The 20,671-nt window shown below is 25.9% G+C and overlaps 3 protein-coding genes across 3 annotated transcripts in view; 2 read left to right on the top strand and 1 right to left on the bottom strand.

The window, feature by feature from the left end:
- On the top strand, positions 1–1,979 carry LOC105364369 (NUBP iron-sulfur cluster assembly factor, mitochondrial). The gene is made up of 5 exons (XM_011502278.1): positions 1–175; positions 358–689; positions 756–1,129; positions 1,218–1,443; positions 1,911–1,979. The coding sequence occupies exons 1-4, from the start codon at positions 119–121 to the stop codon at positions 1,385–1,387; spliced, it is 933 nt and encodes a 310-aa protein (XP_011500580.1). The 5' UTR covers positions 1–118; the 3' UTR covers positions 1,388–1,443; positions 1,911–1,979.
- On the top strand, positions 1,703–2,390 carry LOC105364370 (sulfiredoxin-1). Its single transcript, XM_011502279.1, has 3 exons — positions 1,703–1,731; positions 1,883–2,086; positions 2,155–2,390. Exons 2-3 carry the CDS (start codon positions 1,891–1,893, stop codon positions 2,301–2,303), a joined length of 345 nt encoding a protein of 114 aa, XP_011500581.1. The 5' UTR covers positions 1,703–1,731; positions 1,883–1,890; the 3' UTR covers positions 2,304–2,390.
- Positions 2,391–3,483: 1,093 nt separating this feature from the next.
- The window catches only part of Atf6 (bZIP_ATF6 domain-containing protein ATf6), an 18,077-nt gene continuing 889 nt past the window's right edge, over positions 3,484–20,671 (bottom strand). Inside the window, exons 2-8 of the mRNA XM_011502335.1 lie at positions 7,161–7,385; positions 6,916–7,067; positions 6,229–6,451; positions 5,506–6,125; positions 5,280–5,428; positions 4,248–4,873; positions 3,484–3,872 (exon numbers count right to left, since the gene is read on the bottom strand). Of these exons, the coding sequence (XP_011500637.1) occupies positions 3,484–3,872; positions 4,248–4,873; positions 5,280–5,428; positions 5,506–6,125; positions 6,229–6,451; positions 6,916–7,067; positions 7,161–7,385 (2,384 nt within the window). The remainder of the gene's footprint in view (positions 3,873–4,247; positions 4,874–5,279; positions 5,429–5,505; positions 6,126–6,228; positions 6,452–6,915; positions 7,068–7,160; positions 7,386–20,671) is intronic.

The raw sequence follows: 20,671 nt of genomic DNA, 5'->3' as shown, positions 1-20,671 counted from the left end.
TACAAGCCAATGCAGTCGGTATTGTCACATTTTATTGAAGGTTATGTTGATTTACTTTTTTTATCCCGTACCTTTAAACTTCGCTTTGTGATAAATCGTTAGGATTTCAATTGTAAAAATGTCATTTTCGAGGAAGATAATTATTGAAAAATACTTTCAGCAGTACTTTAAACGCGTAAGTTTTCATGCATTATCATTAATAGCGAATTAAACTAGTAAACATTTATCATTCATTTAAATTTGTTATTATTGACATTTATTTTGTTTTCATTATACATCCAGTTGTTAATAATTTTTAGTCATTTTTTCTGTTTTAACAAATTTATGAAGTTCATATATTTTCAAATATTATCACAGTACTGTTCGTCTCTGAAATCAACAAAAACCAAAACAGATGAATTGAAAGAGAGGCAGAAAGAAATGATGGCTAGAAGCCTTCCAAAGCAAATGCCAATTACAGGAGTGAAACAAATTTTAATTGTAGCATCTGGCAAAGGAGGAGTAGGAAAATCTACTACATCTGTAAATCTAGCTGTTGCATTAAAGCTTTTAGAACCTAAAAAATCTGTTGGATTATTAGACGCCGATGTTTTTGGGCCTTCTATTCCTTTAATGATGAATTTACACGAAACTCCTTTATTAAATAAAAATAATTTTATGGAGCCATTATTAAATTATGGAATTAAATGGTATTTATTTGAATATAATGGTAACAATAATAATTGTATTAATTTTGTAATATTTAATATTTCTAGTATGTCAATGGGATTCTTAATAGATGAAAAATCTCCGGTTGTGTGGAGAGGATTAATGGTAATGAGCGCCCTAAATAAACTAATGAGACAAGTATCTTGGGGATTACTAGATTATTTAATTATAGACACACCACCTGGAACCGGAGATACTCATTTATCTCTGATACAGAATCTCCCCATCTCTGGAGCATTACTGGTAACAACTCCACAAAAAGCGGCTGTAAATGTTACGAAAAGAGGAGCAGCTTTATATAGTAAAATAAATGTTCCACTTGCAGGAATTGTTTCTAATATGAGCAATATAGTATGTCCGAATTGTAAAAGTGAAATTCCACTTTTAAAAGATGAAATTTCTAATTTAGCTCAGGAATTTGGTAAAATATTTATATTACTTTAATTATTTTATTTAATGATATTTCTATGCTTGCTTTTATTGAATGATATTCCTTCAATTATTTATAGGCATACAAATTTTATGTAAAATTCCACTCGATGAAGATATTGCAGAAGGATGTGATAATGGAAAACCCATTGTTATTAATGATCCAAATTCAAACATTACAACAGCATATAAAACATTAGCAAAAGATGTATCTAAATTTTTAAGAAACCAACCTGTCAATACATGCTAATGATTCTATTATATAAAAATCTGAAAATATAGAGAAAAAAAATTAATTTATTAAAGGTAATTCATTTAATAAAAGCTTATTAATATAAATACAGAAATAATGGACACATGAACTATGTATATATATATATATATATATATATATATATATATATATATATATATGTTTTTATAAGGTTTCATGAATTACATTATCTCCCACTATTTAGTCACATGTTCATGAGTAATTCCAAAAAGTAGGGATTGTCTATGATAGAATATTTTTCTATAATTGAGTAGTAATTCTGAGAATATAATTTTGTACAGATAATTTAATAAAATATTTTATACTTAAGAGCTATTCTTGTAAGTTGTAATTTATGTACAAGTATGTATAAGTAAATTAATATTTTTCAAAAATAATTTACAAACATTTTCAACAAAAACATTGATTAAAAATAATGTACAAAAAAAAATTCAAAGTAAAAGAAATAATTTTATAAAATTATCATTGAAGATTATAAAATGGACAAATCCTTTACCAGCGTTCACTCGAGTCCAGATGCCGAAATACATGACATACCTATGAATATTTTAATTAGACCATTTCCATCATCTGTTGATAATGACAAAGTTGAAAGTCTGATAAATACTTTAAAAAATGCAGAAACAGAAAACTTGGTACCACCAGTTGATATTCTTTGGATTAAAGGTCGAAATGGTATGACAAACTAATATGACATAACCTCGATATTTTTAAAAGGTGTATCCAAAACATTTTCTTTTTAGGAGGTAATTATTATTATTCATTTGGTGGATGTCATCGATATGCTGCACACCAGAAATTAAAAAAATCAACAATTAAAGCAAAAATTATTGAATCAACTGTAACAGATTTAAAAAGTTACCTCGGAAACTCAATACCTGACTTAAAGTAATGCGAGTATTAATTTACAATTATTAAATTATATCTGTAACGTTGTTGTGCAAATTTTGTAAACGTTCGCTAAAATGTGAATTTTAATATTTTTACACATATAAAATAAAAATTAAAATACAAAAAATTATAACTTTGTATGTAAAAACTGACTTTGTCGATATATTACAATTTATATATATATATATATATATATATATATATATAAATTATACTTAATAGGATTTCCAAATAAAATGAAAAAATCTAATTCTCCTTGTAGTTTTATTCAAATTATCTATGTACATTATTTATTTAAAAATTTTAGAAATACTATAAATTCAAACTTTTCCATTCAAATCCACACTTGTGCAAAACTTATTATATAGTCATACAATTACACAGGTAATACATTAATATATGTTTTTGCAATTATTATATACTTTTTTTAATGCATACATATATTATATGTATAATTAAAAATTGTACCTTATTGCACAATACCTTGAGTTTAAAAATATTACGTACTATGTACCACATTTTTAAAGGTAAGCTTAATTGCTAGTTTTATAAGTATTTTTCTTGTTTCAAAATAAAATTTATTGAAACTCTCTTCTTGTCAATAAAATAAAGTCCTAAATTAATACAAAAATGTATTAATAATTAATTACACGTTTAAGTCAGTGTTTCAATATAACATGATGAACACTCGATTTAAGAACTGCTGTATTTTTAATGCAATTCAAGTATTCGTTACTATCTTGTTTATTACACTTATTTTACAAAAGATGTAACTTCTGTAATTATTTTTGTCACACGTATTTTTATTATTTAAAGTATGAAGTTATGTATATTGATTTTTTGACTGTCAAACTTGATTTACAAACTTCTATTATATAAACTTAATATAAAAGTAGACAAATATTATCTATGTTCATTAAGTAATAATTTACAAATTGCAGTATTTTAGATTCCTTAATATCGATAATTCTTTATGATTTAGCATACTTCCATACTTCATATAATATTCTTACTTTCAATGAGCATTATACTATTTTACACAGCCTTTTGTCTTTTATAAATATGGCGTTTATATTAAAATTCTATTACAATGTAAAACGTTTTATTTTATTCCGAAATATTTGTCGATTCTATGATTAAGTTAGTCTTTCTCTTTAAACCTTGTTTGATTTTTAAATTTTCTAATTTTCTTTTTTAACTTTGCTCAAGAAAGATTTGTACTTTGGATCGTCAAGATGGAAATAATTGTTAAATCTTTCTTTTGTTAAATAAGCTACATCGTTAGCATAATTTTTTTCTTCAGAAGCATACATAGTCTTGAAACTATCATTATGTAGCGAATTTGTGCCACTGTCTTTTAGAAAGTAAGGTTTATAATTTTTCGTAATATTCATTGTTCTGTCGGACATTACTGTACTACGATCCTTGGGTAAATTACTTTCAGACTGATGTTGATTTCTCAGATGCTTTGGTATTATAGCTTCCTCAAGATGAAGTAGTTGTGTATTGGTTACTTCACAATCAATTTGCATCATTGTCACATGATTTGGTGGAGTGGAATAATATGATCCTAAAAATTCATATTAATAGTGATTATTTTTATAAAGACATTTTTCATTTTTTTTTTTTTTTTTTTTTTTTTTTTTTAATTTTTTTATTTTTAACTATCACAAATACAGCATTTCCATCATACGTAATATGTCCTATAAAATGTTCAAAACAAGATTAACGAGTTGTTTTTTTTTTTTTTTTTTTTTTTTTTTAATCTTTTTCTCCAGAATGACAGGATACCTTTTTTAAAAATCTTTTTCTTAGAATCGCAGAATACCATTTCTTTTTTTAAATTAAAAAAATGTTCATTTCTTAGAATCACAAAATATATTGATAAAAGATATACTAATTGATGTATTATGGTTAATTGTTAAAATTTAATCATAAAATTTACCATTGACTGGGACAGCGGGTAGTATTAAGGACATTTTTGGTCTAGATGTACTATTTTTTCTTGAAGCTGGCAGTAGCAGATGTTCGCCTGTAAACCAAACTACATAAAAAGTATCATCCCTTCGGCCTAAAGCATCAAACAGCTTAGCGTGTTCCTGCAGCAATGGAGAGAATAATTGTACAGCATTGATATTGGTCGGCGACATGTCATTCACTTGACTACTCTTAATCTTTCTTCGGCGCGATACTCTTTTTAACGGCAACCTTAAGTTGCTTGAGCCTGACTTGTCCTTTACATTATAAGATCTAATATTCAACATCTCCTTGAGAGATTTAATATCGAGATCTGTTTTCCATGGCTTAGTCCAATTTTCGCGATCGGGTTCACCACCTATCCATCGTCTGAGCTCGAAATCTAATCTAATAGACTCCGTGAGATTTATGTGCATCGGACACATAGGATGATGGGTCGATAAAGTATCGTTAAACCGTTCTTTCGACTCTGTGCTGTCATCGTCTGAATTCGACCATAGTAAAGTTCTACTATGCCTTACATTTGTTACTGATATCGGGGGTATACGACTTTGTAAATCCTCTAGTGGTTGTCGTTTTTGATTGAATACACCTCTGAAATATAAAAAAAAAAAAAAAAGAAATAATATTTGTTACAAATGTATGGATTAACATGCTATATAAAATAAATATTTAATTTACATTCATTTAAATTTTGTAATAAATCACGAATATATTTAGGAAAAGATGCGATTCTTTATAAAATGCATGAAATTAAATAGTGCGATTATAGTTATTATATTTCTTATATAGAATAATAAGTCGTTTAAACAATTTTTCTTCGCCCATTAGTATTTTTTACTAGAAATAATGTTTATTAATTTCTTATACGTTAATTCTATTATCCATAAAACACATTTATCAAAGTATTGATAATATTTATATATAAGAAAACAATTTTAGTTTGTCATATTGAATGTCTTGCGAATATTGATAAATCAATTATTATAATTAAACTCACCCTAAGCTCCCGACATTAAGAGAGACCATGAAAATCATGGCTAATAATATTGCAGTGTTTTTTTTATTAATCCCATAATTTGAATTAGGAAATTTGCTTCCATTTATATCATTTACTTCGGACAATCGCTTACGCAATTCAGTATTTTCCTATAATTAATCATAAATTTTCAAGTCGTATATAATAATTGCATAAAAGTTTTAATAATAGGGTATACAAATATTACCGTTTGTAATCGACGATTATGATCCTGTAATTCAATGATTTGATTTTCTAAAGATGTAACGTATTCCTTTTTTTTCTTGCGCGATAAACACGCGGACTCTCTATTTTTAATCATTCGTTGCTGTCGTTTCAACGCTTTAATTTCACAATCTTGGCGATCATGAATATCAATAAATTCTGGAAATTCATTCTTTATAACAATCGGTGAACAATTATTACTTTCCTTTTTAATTACAATGGGTGGACATATAGGTACATCGTTCTTAATTACTATAGATGGGCAAGTTGAATTTTCTTTTTTAACTGCTAGAGGTACAGATGATTTAATATCGTTATTTATGTTGGCATTAGCTGGTACGGTAACAGTTGGGCTTGTCGAGTGAATTTGAATATTATGAATACCATTCATAATCTTGACTTGATTGTTTTGTTGATAAGTTGTGTTTGTATTTGCTTTAACTGGTTGAATGGGTAAAATGTTTAGTTGATTTTGAAGTTTAACGTTTCTACTCAGTGGTAATGCTTGAACTTTCAGCGGCTGAGCTGTGCTATTTTGCTTTACCCTTTGGGTAAGTGCGGCGAAATCTTGAGCACTTAAAACAATTGTTTTCCGTGGAGTTTCTATTCAAACAAAATATATGATTGTCTTTGTTAAGTTTACAACGAAACACAAATATAATAATATTATAATTATAATAATCCTTTAAACGACTTAATAACCAACCCTTTGTTAATGAATTTTCAAGTTTTGGTTGAATGCAAATACGCTTAGCTGGATTACTATTAGATAGTAAAAATTTTTGTGTTACATTATCTTTAATATTAAGAGAATTGAGTGGCATCAATTTTATTGGATGTAAGACAGATGGGTTATTTTGTGTTGATTGAGGTGATATCGGTGGCGATTCATTATGAGGTGGAGATATTGGAGGTGTTTCCAAAGCAAACTAGAATTTAAAAAATCAAGTAAAACAATAATATAATATTAAAACAATATATAACAATAATAAATATGCACTGCTAGCTTATACGAAATAATAATCTCCAGAATTTGTTTTTATATTATACTTAAAATCGACGACTTTAATTTAAAAATATGACCGATTGTTTTCAGTTACATAAAAAAACTGTTTTATTGAATAACTAATTTTGCAACCAATTTCATTGTCTGCTTTTATTTTATTCATATTTTATATTTATATTATTTATTGTTATGACTTACTCCTTAGATAAAAACATAATCTTTTGTAATTAATCATTGTTCAAATAAAGATGAAAATCAATTGTATATAAATAATACAAAAACCATATAATTTCAAAATAAATAACATAGTACATTATTTTTATTAAAATTAACTAAAATAAATTAAAAGAATTATATTAATAACGAAGAAATCGTTTAATTACAAACCTTGTCGTTTTGTATTATATTCAAGGCCTCGTTTTGCCACTCAGATCCACTGGATGATTCGGATTGACTGGGGCTAGGTGAAGGTGGAAGTTGTGTTTGTGGACTCTTTGGCTCTGTTTTTACATTTTTACCAACAACTGTCATCTCATCTACTAAAAAAATCTGGTATATAATTTTCTATACGCTTTACAATATGAAGAATTATATAAAAACAAAAAAAAAACAAAAAAAAAACGATAACTGACTTAACGAAAAATAATCTGCAAAATCGTCGTTCTTGTCCACCTGCATGAAACCAAGGTCAATGTCCTCGAGCGTCTGCATTGTCTGTGCTTCGAGAGCATTTTTCATGATCTCATCCGGACTTTCGTCGTAACCCGGAGAACTTTCACCATTTAACAGCAGTGGTATTTCCAAATCAGAGCTTAGAGCCTCTAAAAAATCATCGGCTGGTAAGACGCCTTCGTCTTCTGAAAACAGACACGCGTGTGTTGTAACGTTAGAAAATCGTTCTTCCTAATCAATAATATCAAGACTACCGAATAAGCTTTCAATATATTACCCAATGGAATATTCGTAATATACATAATAATTAACGTTTAGTAGAAAAATTAACTGTGACTCAATTAATTATTTAATTTTCGCTGTTTTTATCGTTGGAACCCAAGCGTTAAGGTTCACTCGTGGTGCTACCGCAACTATACCTCAAAAGTATATTAAAGTAACTGTATACAGTACATTCATTGTGAAAGAAGCTTAAAGTTTTTCCACCCCGACGATGTGATGTGTATCCTTTACAGCGTCAACTTACGGTCAAGTACGCGAAGCTCCATAATTTGGTCAATTTTATATTCCAAATTAATATTTCATTTAAGCATAATAATAAGTATTCATTTTAATATTCTATTGTCATCAGGCGCAGGATATTTTCCATCTTAATCGCAAGATTTAGATAATAAATTATTATCACCAATTTACGAAATTACTGTTAACATATAACAGAAAAGAAAAAAGAAAAGAAAAAAAAATAAATAAATAAATAACATGGTTTAAAATAATAACGTAATGTAATAATCATTATTAGTCCTATTCAACGTAATCCACAACGTAATCCGTAACCTAATGGTCGAATGAGATTATACAAAAAACTCGGACCTCCTTATCTAATATCTTAAATGTTGAATATCAATTTTCTTATGTAGATAATAATGTTTCTTAAACAGAGTAATTATTCAAATTCGTACAATAATTATTTCTTTTTATTACCAAGCCCATTCGAACATCAATAACGTAACTTTCTTTAAAACCATTAATTTATATTTTTTAGCCTAGCGAGAGCAATGCAATAGGCTACATATTATGGAAAAATAATACTACAATTACATTACGATCACTTGTTTTTGTTTTTTTTTAACATTTTTAATGAAGGATGAATTTTTCATTTATGGATTATGATTTATGGATGCATCATATATTGGCATATGATATGAGTCACACACACCAATATCATATATTGGCTGCATCGTGTTTTTTTTTTTAAGCATCGCTTCAATCATCCACCAACACGTAATCAAATACGAGCGACCATCTCATCAATATGCTCACAGCAATACGCCATTGTACAGCATCACCCAAAGATGAAAATTTCTTCTCACGAAATGAGAGACTCTCTCTCTCTCTCTCTCTCTCTCTCTCTCTCTCCGCTCTCCACTCTCTTTTGGGTCATTCCAACGCCTACACTGACAACACGCCGCAACGCCTCACGTGAATGTACGGCGCAGCGAACCTGTGAACGGAGCGACTCGAGACGAATGATTTCATGTCAATGAACCCGATGAAGCCGGCCGGCATGGCTCTTCTCCTTGGCTCTCTTGCCGAACGGACAGTATTTTATCAAATGCCACTTAGTCGACATTTCGGCGAACCTCGCTAACTTTGTTACGAACAAAGATTCTTAACTGTCATTTAAGTACACGTCGTTTCGAAGCCGAGAAAGAAGGACAGAGTAACATTGCTGTCTGCGTTATAAAGCGCTAATGAAATTGCGACGCAGTCAGCGATTTCTGTTTTTGCGAGACAAGTACAACGGAGAGTCATCGGTGTTGATTCACGAGTCCGAGAGGCGATTTTTCTGCAATATTAGTTTCTCTGGTTGAAGTCGTAGCTCTTTGGATTTTCTCCATGGCTTCTCTATCGGTAAATGCTTAATTCTCCCATTAAATTCATCCACGCGATCGGTATGACAATATTTATATTTCAATTGAAAATCGTAAAATTATAATTATAAAATGATCGATTAATAAATTAATACTTTAATAGGTAATCAATGCGGCATTAAAAATACTTATTAAAAACGGAGTTTCATAAATTACGAAAATATACATACTACATATGTATATATGTATGTATATATATATATATATATATATATATATATTCTAAATACATTTTATTTATAAATTGAAGGAATGAAGTGCGAAAGATATTTTTATTCAAATTACTCAAACGAACCGAATCCTTTTCTTAAAAAAAAAAATAATAAATAAATACAAGCTTGCAAAGTATGTAGCCATAAGGGATTCTTAGAATTTATTATGCTTCTATTTAAATAATGTTTGACCTATCTTCTTTGGGGTCGCTATGCTGGAAACCAAAGAAAAGGTAATAAAATATTCTCTCTATTATCTAATTCACAAAAAAGTATATAATTTTTTTTTTTCTTTCCCCCCCCCCCCCCCCCCCCCCCAATAATTTATGATATTCCAATATTCCAATAGATTGAAATAATAAACAATAGATTCCAAACATGAACATCCGAGAATTCTTAATATAAATAGAATTAAATTGAAATGTATCGGAGTAAAGCTAACTTATAATTTTATTATGTAAATAATAAATGCACGAACGATAATTGTACTTCTTTCGGTAGTGTCCGATAGTGATTTGTAATATATTTGAAGTAAGGATCGATAATAATAATAATAAAAAACCTTATTTAGCAAAATTTAGCGTTTTTGGTCTGTAAATAATTTTTAATTTCTAATTTTTACAAAAGATAAAAGAACGAGGACGTGTGCTTGCAGCGATATAAAAACGTAACAATAATACGTGGACTTGGGAGGTTTTCAAAAGCATTAGTTCCAGAACCGATTACCTTATCAGTTTATAACGCATGACGATAGTCGGTCTTTTCGATATGTATATACGCCTTCCACTAAATCCCAAGGGCAAGCACATAACTGATAATGTTGCTAACGCGCTTAAACTGCAAATGGTTATTCTTGGTCTCTTTTTTTTTTTTTTTGTTTCTTTTTCTTTTTTACATCCTTATCTATTTTGCATATAATAATTGTTAGTTTATGGCATGAAAAGATCGTTATAACGAAACCTCCTATCATTTTCCGAAATACTTTTCAATGTGCACAAAAAATTAATTCCATTAAAAGCAGCATGTCAATTTTTTTTTTTTTTTTGTTGTTGAAATATTTACAAAATTAACTGCTTTTACAAGTAATAGAATAATTACAATTATTAATTGTATATAAATAAAAACTAGTTTTGCTTAATCTATCTATTAATGTATAAAGTTTCCCATTAAGTACTTGTACGTGTGTACGATATTATTATCTATTAGGTAACTATGATAAGGCATTACATATGATTGAGATAATCATTGAGCATTTCGAAATTATTATAACTGTCATTCTTAATTTATCTCATACCTTACGTCTTTCACGTATGCATACATAATGTGCATATACGTTTTTATGTAAGTTTAAATAGACATAACAATAATTGAATAGGAAAAATTTATGCATTAAAACTTGTGCAACGTTAAATTTCGAATATTTGTTCAGTTTTGTGTACATAAAGTATTTAAGCTTTGCACTATCAGAAATACACTTCCGAGCATACGAATTTAGTAATGCTTATTTTATTACTCTTTAAATAAGCTCAAAAAATGTTAATATAATATATGTGATATATTAAATCGGTATGACCAAAGTGTTTCATCAAATGCTTTGAATTTAAATTTTCAATTTCAAGCTTCTTTAATCTATACTTGACAATTATATTACAATTGTAGTTTTATATTTTTACCATTATTTTAAAAAATAAATACATAATTCATAAAATTATTTATGAAAATAAACTTCTTGAAAGCTCTTCTTAATTTATTGTGTCGCACATATTAAAAAAAAAAAAAAAAAAAAAATTATTATACATAGGTGATGATAAATGATAATGCGTTTTTTTTTACATAAAAATACAATGTATTTAAAGTAATACGACATTTATGGCGTATAAGTACAAATATTTGTATTAAATATATAAATCATTATACATTATTTAATTAATTATTTGTTTTCTTATCGTAAATCCAGGATCATTGTAAAACTGTCGTATTAATGAAGTGACAAGCTTCATTCATTGTCACAGCGAATGACCACATAAAATCAGTCAAATGCCTTTCTTGAAAAAACAAGCATTACGGATGCCTATTATGAACGTTGCATTTCCAAAAACCTTTTTGGTTGATAATGCTTCGATAGGCGTTGCCTCTTCGTCCTTCCGTAGCGCACAGACCGGATATTCACTTCACTGTATACATTACACCTACAGATGAATACTGGAAAATGTTTTCAATATTTTTTAAAATAGATATTCTCCTGCTATTTATTATTTAATAAAGTAAGTCCATTTTTACTCATGCGCTTTATAACATTCGAACGCTCGTCAAAATTATATTTAATTCATTGTAATGCATAAACAATTTAAATGAAAATTTAATTTATGTACGTGTTAATTAAACTAACGATGAATCTTAACATAAAATAACTCTCTCTCTCTCTCTCTCTCTCTCTCTCTATATATATATATATATATATATATATATATATATATATATATATATATAAATTTTTTTTTTTAAGAATTTGATTAGTTGTATACGTTTTTAAAAATTTTTATTTACAAACTTATAGTATGATCGATGATTTACATAATAGCAATAGAGAAAATGGTAAGGTCGGATTTAAAAATTACATATTGTGAACATATGAATATATAAAAAAATAACCTAATCATCTCCAAACAAAGTTACACAATCAGATAAATCATGAAATAATAATATTATTGTTATTTTAACGTACATATAAATCAAAACTGAGAATACATGAAATGAAAGTAACCACGCAAAAAGTTATTTCACATAATAAAAACAGAAAATATTACAAATGCGTATAATAATGTTAAAAATCTTAAAACATAATCTTTTATATTACACGTATAATTAGATCTAGTTAATTTTAATTATAATTCGCTAAATGTAAAGTTTCATTATAGATTAAAATATCAAAGATTTTGAAGATAAAGCATGATCATTTTTTAATTAAATCAAAGAAATTTTTAAATGTCTTATTGTAAGATGAAGAAAAATTTCATGTTTTGCGCGACAGTTTAAAATTTAAATGATTAATCAATAATAGTTTTTGTAATAAAATTAAGTTAAGCATAAATACAATGTACGATGATGTGTTTCGTTCGATTACTAAATACATAATTGCTTTTCTGCAGACGTATAGATTACATCTTAACAAGTTATTCCCATTAAAATAATTATGAAAACAATAAACATTAAAACTATTTATTAATTACTATAATAATAATAATAATAATAATAATAATAATAATAATAATAATAATAATAATAACAACAACAACAACAACAACAACAACAACAACAACAACAACAACAACAACAACAACAACAACAACAACAACAACAACAACAACAACAACAACAACAACAACAACAACAACAACAACAACAACAACAACAACAACAACAACAACAACAACAACAACAACAACAACAACAACAACAACAACAACAACAACAACAACAACAACAACAACAACAACAACAACAACAACAACAACAACAACAACAACAACAACAACAACAACAACAACAACAACAACAACAACAACAACAACAACAACAACAACAACAACAACAACAACAACAACAACAACAACAACAACAACAACAACAACAACAACAACAACAACAACAACAACAACAACAACAACAACAACAACAACAACAACAACAACAACAACAACAACAACAACAACAACAACAACAACAACAACAACAACAACAACAACAACAACAACAACAACAACAACAACAACAACAACAACAACAACAACAACAACAACAACAACAACAACAACAACAACAACAACAACAACAACAACAACAACAACAACAACAATAATAATAATATTACTATTATATTTATTTATACGTATTACTATATTTATTAATTTATACTTCTTAAGTGTTTATAAATTAAAGTAGCACAAATAATATTTTAAATAAAATAAAATAAAGAAAATAAAATGTAACTGCTAGTTCAATCCCAATACCTTATCATTCTGAAATTCTGACAACAAATATCAAAAATTAAAAATTGTAATTATATTTCGCCATTTCTAATCGCCATAGATATTAACTAAATTTTAAGTACAAAACGAGAATAGTTTTACTTATTCATAAAATGTTGAATCGTTAATTTTACATAGTACACATTGAAAAACTGCCAGGAATGAAAGTGTCAAAAACATGTCAGAGGATGTGAATATTTTGGGTACAATACCCGTGGAAAATAATCAATTTTATCCATTTGCTTTTCCATATACGTAAGTTTTCTTTTCATTCTAACGAGAGAAATAATTAGACACGGATAAAGATTACCGAAGAATTGATCGAGTATTACGTAGTTAGAAATCATTAAGAAGGGAAGTAATGAAGACACATGGAACGCAAAAATATTGTTAGCATAAACTGCCGATTTCACTTTAACAAATTTGATTTATTTTATCAATTTTTTTTATCCCATAAATTTGATTAATTTTAATAAATAAATAATATTACTTACATACAAATGCAGTAAAAAGTAAACTTTTTGCAAAAAGTGTTTCTTTTATCCATATTGCTTGATTTAGAAGGCAGTGTGTCAATTATGCTTTACAATTATTTTTATAATTAAAAAAGAATAATATTGATTATGTTTCATCAAATAAATTTGCTTAAACTACTCGATGAAATTTTAAATTTTAGTAATTAATTTAATAATTAATGGTTATTAATATTCAATTAAAAAATATTGACTATCGGTAAATTTAAAAAGCCGTAACTTGATGTTCAGCTAATATTTACTGATTAAATAAAATATACAACTTTATGTCTCTCAACGTGTATTATTAGCTTTTAAACAATGTCTCTGTAAATGAATTATTATTAACAAATCCTTTTACTATACAAATAATATGACATAATTATTTCTTATTTTAGAAGTTGATTGTTATATGCAAATAACAATATAATGGTACATAATAATATTATTTCAGTTTCTAATAATATTAGCTGCAACATATCCATACATTATATCCTGAGAAATATTAAAAAGGCAATAGTTCTCATTATTTTGTAACGGAGGACAAATGAAATGTAATTGGAGTAATTTAGAAGAATTGGAAAAGGTATCGATAGCACTTACTTCTTGAATAAAATGCATAGAATATCAGGAAACGAGGAAAAAGGAATCGGCAACAAAAGTATGCAACGACAAAGCACGACACAACAGTTTACAACATACAATAAGGACAATTACGTATGTAAGTACTATATAAGCGCGTGCGTTAAAAGTAAAAAGAACAGAGAAAGAGGATGTAAAGTAAAATGACATGCGCATTTAAATTCCACGGGTGTTCTTAACTGGACATAAATGACCAACTATGTAGCTTCCTTTGTGCACTTTCCTAGACAAGCTTATTCGGGATGAAATACGTATCGAAAACATAAGCTGAGCAACTATCATTTACATGGAGAGTAGCCCTATCTATATCTATATTAATAATAATACTTACAAGTTGAAAGTTATTTGTACTTTCTAATAAATTATAACATTTTTTTCTTTTTTTTTTTTTTTTTGAATATTTGCTAATGAACACTGCTTTGTGAATGCAAAAGATTCCTGTCCTTCTACCCATACAAATCAAATCTAATTGTAATTGATTTAAGCTTCAACGAAACATTATTCTAGTAGTAGCGAAATCGTCAAAAAAAATATACCAAAAAATTTGTTACAGTGTGTCAAAATGATAATAATTTACTAAGAGTTTTTAAATAAAAATTTCATGCAAGTTTATGAATTTTATTTTAATTTCAAACTCAAAATCCGTCAAGATTAATTACTTGAACGTAGATTGCTACCTTACCAGTATCAGATGTACGTCATTGAAAATAAGAACCCAATTGCAATCGAGGAAATGAAAATTTGTCTGCAATGCGGTTCATTTTACTTTCATCGATTGTATGAAAATATTTTTTTTTTCTTTAAAAAGTATAAGTATTTTTGTAGAACTAAATATCATTAGTTATATTAATATGAAATGTACATACATTTCTATATCATCTATTAGACAATTCATATTCATAGAAAGACAGAAATCAATTTTTTAACTAATTCAAATTATAACAATAGCACAAACAATATATTCGACAATGATAAATCTATCCATCAAATAACAAACAATTTTTGTATTAAAAAAGCAAATCTCGTATGCTTGTCTTATTATTACTAAATAAATATCGTATTAAAAATATTGTTAGTATAATTTATAAATTTTATAAAAATTAAAATTTTTTACATCAATGTATACATATTAAAAATCTTAATAATTAAATAATTAAGCACTGAAATTTAGCCATAATTTGAGATAAATTATAAAGTAAATATAAAAATATTGATTATTTGATATTCATGCTATTAACATATTATTTTTATAAATTGAGAATTATTTTTGAAAAAGCTGTTTCCTGACATCGTAAGCTTTTACTCAAATATGTTGCAATGTTCTCTACATAATCTTCAATTACTTGAAATGTCCTTTTTTTAAGCAACTAAAGATATTATTTTTACTGAACTTTCTAAGTAAGGAAAATTATGTTAAAATGGATTGTATGTTGAAAAAACAGCATAATGCTAAAAATTAAGTATAATTGTTAAAGTATATTGTTATAATTGTTTCGATTACTATAATCATTTTTAAATTAATACACGAATAAATAAACTACTTAATAACAAATATAATTATTTTAAAAAACATAATATTCATTATTTTGCATATTCATAAATTAATATAATTTATCTAATTGATAATTTTTAGCTATAATTATCCATACCCTGTAAATAAGTATTTTGTAAATAATAATTACAGAGAGAAGGAAATTTTATATTTAAAGTTCTTCGTAAAATAAATAAATTATGCGAAAAACGCGTAAGGACATAATTGTCAAATGAATAAAATTCCATTGTACTTTACTTATACTAAATTTTTCTAAAAATTTACATTACGATAATTTCGAAAAAATATTTTTTACACTCACTATACATTTAATTATTATTTAGTTATTAAAATTTGTTGGTATGAATGATAATTAATGATATAAAAGTTTCAGATCAATTTCAAATTTCAATAATAAATACAATAATAATTATTCTTAATCACTCATTAACATATATATTTTTTCAAGTTCCTATGTCACGTACAATACAGAAACATAATTATGCAATAATAATTGAAAGATCATTTGAATAAAACAATCTCTATTTATATTTATACTTATATTTATAACTTATGGATATATCACAGAATCTTACAGACGTAAATAATTTTTTATGATATTTTCAAAATTTATTGCAATAAAAATTATATGTAATATCTATAGAAGATTCGGCATAATAGAATAAAAATTTAAGCCACATACCTTTTTATCTAATATTTTATCTAATATTGTGCTAGCTGTTTTTAAAGTTTTCTTTCAAATTTACCTGCGACTTACAATCACACGTGTACTGCTCTTATTTATATTTGCATGTGTTCATATTTGCATATGTAAATTTAAACGAATTTTCTAAACTATTTTTAATTTATCTCTATGCAAATGAACATCAAATGAAAAGTTATCAGTTAATATAATTTCGTATTTTAAAGGAATATGTTAAATACTTCAAAATTAAAAGAAAAATGCGTAGAAATTGAACAAACAGCTGCATACGACGTCAATATATAATGATAAAACTTTTACTAGTACTTTTAAAATTCATAAGCTAAAATATGTAAAATGTCTTCTTCTTATTTTTTTGGATCATTAAAAAATTCATTTAATTTTATTATTGTCCTTCCTTTATAATAATAAATAAAACTGAAAGTATAAAAAGCAGTGTTTTATAGTCTTAAATATTTATAGATGAAACGAAGAAGTCCAAAGAGAATTTAAAATTCTACTGCATATAAAAATTTATGTTTAATTTAACAAATATCACTTTTTGTATTGTGAAAATTGATAGTAACATTATTTCTGGGAAAAATATATCTATGCAAACGTAAGAAATCAAATATTTACTTGTAGTACATATCTATAAATTTTTCATTTTTAATATAATTTACTGGATTTTCTATGACGTATACGTTTTAAAACATTTTTATTTATTAACTAAATTTATGCGATAATATTTCATTCAAAAAAAAAAAAAAAAAAAAAAAAAGTGTAACGATAATTTATTGTAAAAATGTATAAAATTTGATTAATTTTTTTTTTTTAATGTTATTTTATAGAGATTTTATTGTTGTGTCTATTATATGATATTCCAATATAATTTGATGTAATAACACTTTAAAAAAATAATACTTAAATAATATTTAAAATAAGAGTAAATATAAATGAGAAATAACCATAAATCGAGATAACGGAACATTATTTACAAATCTCAAAGAATAAAAACCTTGAAAATGAATGGAAGAAGGAAGAATAATCGATATACAAAATAAACGTGATATAATATATATTTACTTATACGTGTATTGACGACAGATGAAAAATTCAATTTCGATGAAGTTTACGGGGGAGCGAATAGTAAATATAAAAATAGAATCAAACTTATATTGTTATTAAATAATAATATACGACCAATAATTGAATTGTAATTTTATATAATTTATTTGTAATGTTGTTTCACTAAATAACTTATATCGTATTATTATTATTGTAAAATATTGTAAAAATATATAATGCTATAAATAAATAAATTTATGACTACTACGAATTTATACAATATAGATGATATTGAAAATGAATTATTTGCAAATTACTGTCCCGAACTTCCTAGTATTCATGATTAAAATAAAATAAGTAAATTAAAATAATAATATATGCATATACATTTATTACATATTGCAAAATGTATGTTTTTACCTATCTGGAATAGACTTTTTCATTCAATTAAACACATAACGTATAGTTTGTCGTTTTAAATTATGTTCATTTTGGCTGTTTTTTATGCTATATAATACTATCCTTGAGAAAAATATTTCTTATATAAGATCATATAATGTAAGGCTGCTTATGCATAACATCATGTACTTTGGTATTAATTCTGTGACGAAAAATTGCAATGACACTATTTTAAAAACAATTCATCATTATTTAATAAATTGTTTTAAGCTGGCTACTTTGTAAGTTAATCGCTTTTTATTGTCATTTTTAAACATTCAAATGTTTGCGAGTGTCACGAATAATATAATTGCATTGATCATTAATTATACGGAAGAAATGAAATTCGAAATCAAATTTGTTGAATTAGTAATGTTGAATATTTTCGATTATTTAGTTGTCTTTGAATTCTATCTACAAAGAAAAAAAAATAAAGATTATATAAAAATAAATATTAAGATATATTCTCTATCGGGTAAATAAATAATTTTAATGTGAGAAATTAATTATCACTAAATTAAAACGAACCGATTTAGTAATTTATAATGTAGGATGAAAAATTTATAAAATCTCTCGGTTATCTTTGAACGTAAGGTACTTTTATTTTTTATTTTTTGCGATTAAAAAAGTCTGTATATATATATATATATATATATATATATATATATATATATACAGACTTTTTTAATCAACCTTGAATTTTAAAAAATCTGTCGATACGAATTTTTATTTTAAAACAAATTTTCAAATTTTATGAACTAAAGTATTTTTAATTATATGTATGTGCTAGGTGACAATGAAAAGAGTGCCGTGCACATATACTATCATCGATTAAATACTTGATTTTTTCAATTTAAATCAAAAGTAAGTGCTTCTATGATGTTATCACAAATTAATTACATATTTAAATTAATAATTCAAATTTATATCCAGAGATATGTTTTTTTTTTTTTTTTTTGGTGTCAAGCATGTTCCAATTACTTTCTAAGCTGAAAAATTGAAATTTCTATGAGTATATTTAATTTAAAAGATAAATAAAAAAATACAATTTTATTTTTATCGTATTTTCATTCAAATTAATATATTACTATTAATTAAGTCATTAATGGTAAAAATTAGAAAAACGATGTAAATACGTTGCGCTACTATGTAAACAAATAATAAAAATTAAATTACAAAAAAATATAAATTACCGTTAAAAGAGAAGAGAAGAATAGGGCAAAATTTTCTTTGAAGTATAATAAATGTTGAATTTTACTATCTATAGAATACATTGATAATTGGTATAAAAAAAGATTTAACACTAATATTGCAAATTTTACTACAAAATTCATAGAATACTCTGATTATAGACTTAAGTTTTTTATGGTCGTTTAATATTATTAAACTTAAGAGAGAGAGAGAGAGAGAGAGAGAGAGAGAGAGAGAGAAAAATCAGCAGGTCTATCTATCACAATACGTACTCTTAATTATAGATATATTATTATAAAACTATTATGAAACTATTATTTTATTGTATAGAAAAATACTTTATTGCATTCTCCGTATGTTCTGAGATAAATTAATACCTTCGTCTTAATGATAATTGAGCTAACCAAAAATTCCATGTACTAATCAATACATTTATTTTTGTTAGTGCAAATGAACAATAGCTGCATGTTTTGATTTTCCATGTATTTTATGCGAATAGTAACGCAATCGCATCAAGATAATCAATCGTTTATAGCTTCATATCACACTTGTTTAATATATGATTTAAAAAAAAAAAAAAAAAAAAAAAAAAAAAAAAAAAAAAAAAAGAGAGAGTGCGCTTTGTTATATCGACAAGATTGTTTACATATCAACTTTCTGTATTACAAAGTATTTTTTAGATAAGATTGGAAGGTATAAAAGTATCAATAAACACAATGTACTTATAAAAATAAAAAAATACTTGTCATTTGCAACGGCTTCGGGCACCGCTCAAACAAGCTCGATATACGCATAGAATTATTATTATATCGTAAGATAAAATTAAACTATTGAAAGGCTATTAAATTTTATTCGACGTATGCCATTAATTTTAATGTTATTAACGTGTCATCCAATAAATCATCTTACGCGACACGCAAATCAACTTCAAATCTCATTACCAACAATTTCCGAATAAATTCTACGTTGTGTGCTAATCTATCGCCACAAATTATGACCACTGAAATATTTTGGCAATTTAAAAAAAAAAAAAATTAAATAAAATGTTTTCGTTATAAAATAAGGCGTAGGAAAGGTCAAATTTTCCTAAAATCTCTTCAAGCCTTTAAATACTTTTCATTGAAAAGTCGATCGAAGCAATTTAAAATAAAATGAATAATTGCAAAAACTCGGATATATAAATTAAATACAGATAATAAAGAATGACGTTATCGC

This window comes from Ceratosolen solmsi, unplaced genomic scaffold (genome assembly GCF_000503995.2).
Source record: "Ceratosolen solmsi marchali unplaced genomic scaffold, CerSol_1.0 scaffold31, whole genome shotgun sequence".
Taxonomy (NCBI): Eukaryota; Metazoa; Arthropoda; class Insecta; order Hymenoptera; family Agaonidae; genus Ceratosolen; species Ceratosolen solmsi.
This window is presented reverse-complemented; position numbering and strand designations above follow the sequence as displayed.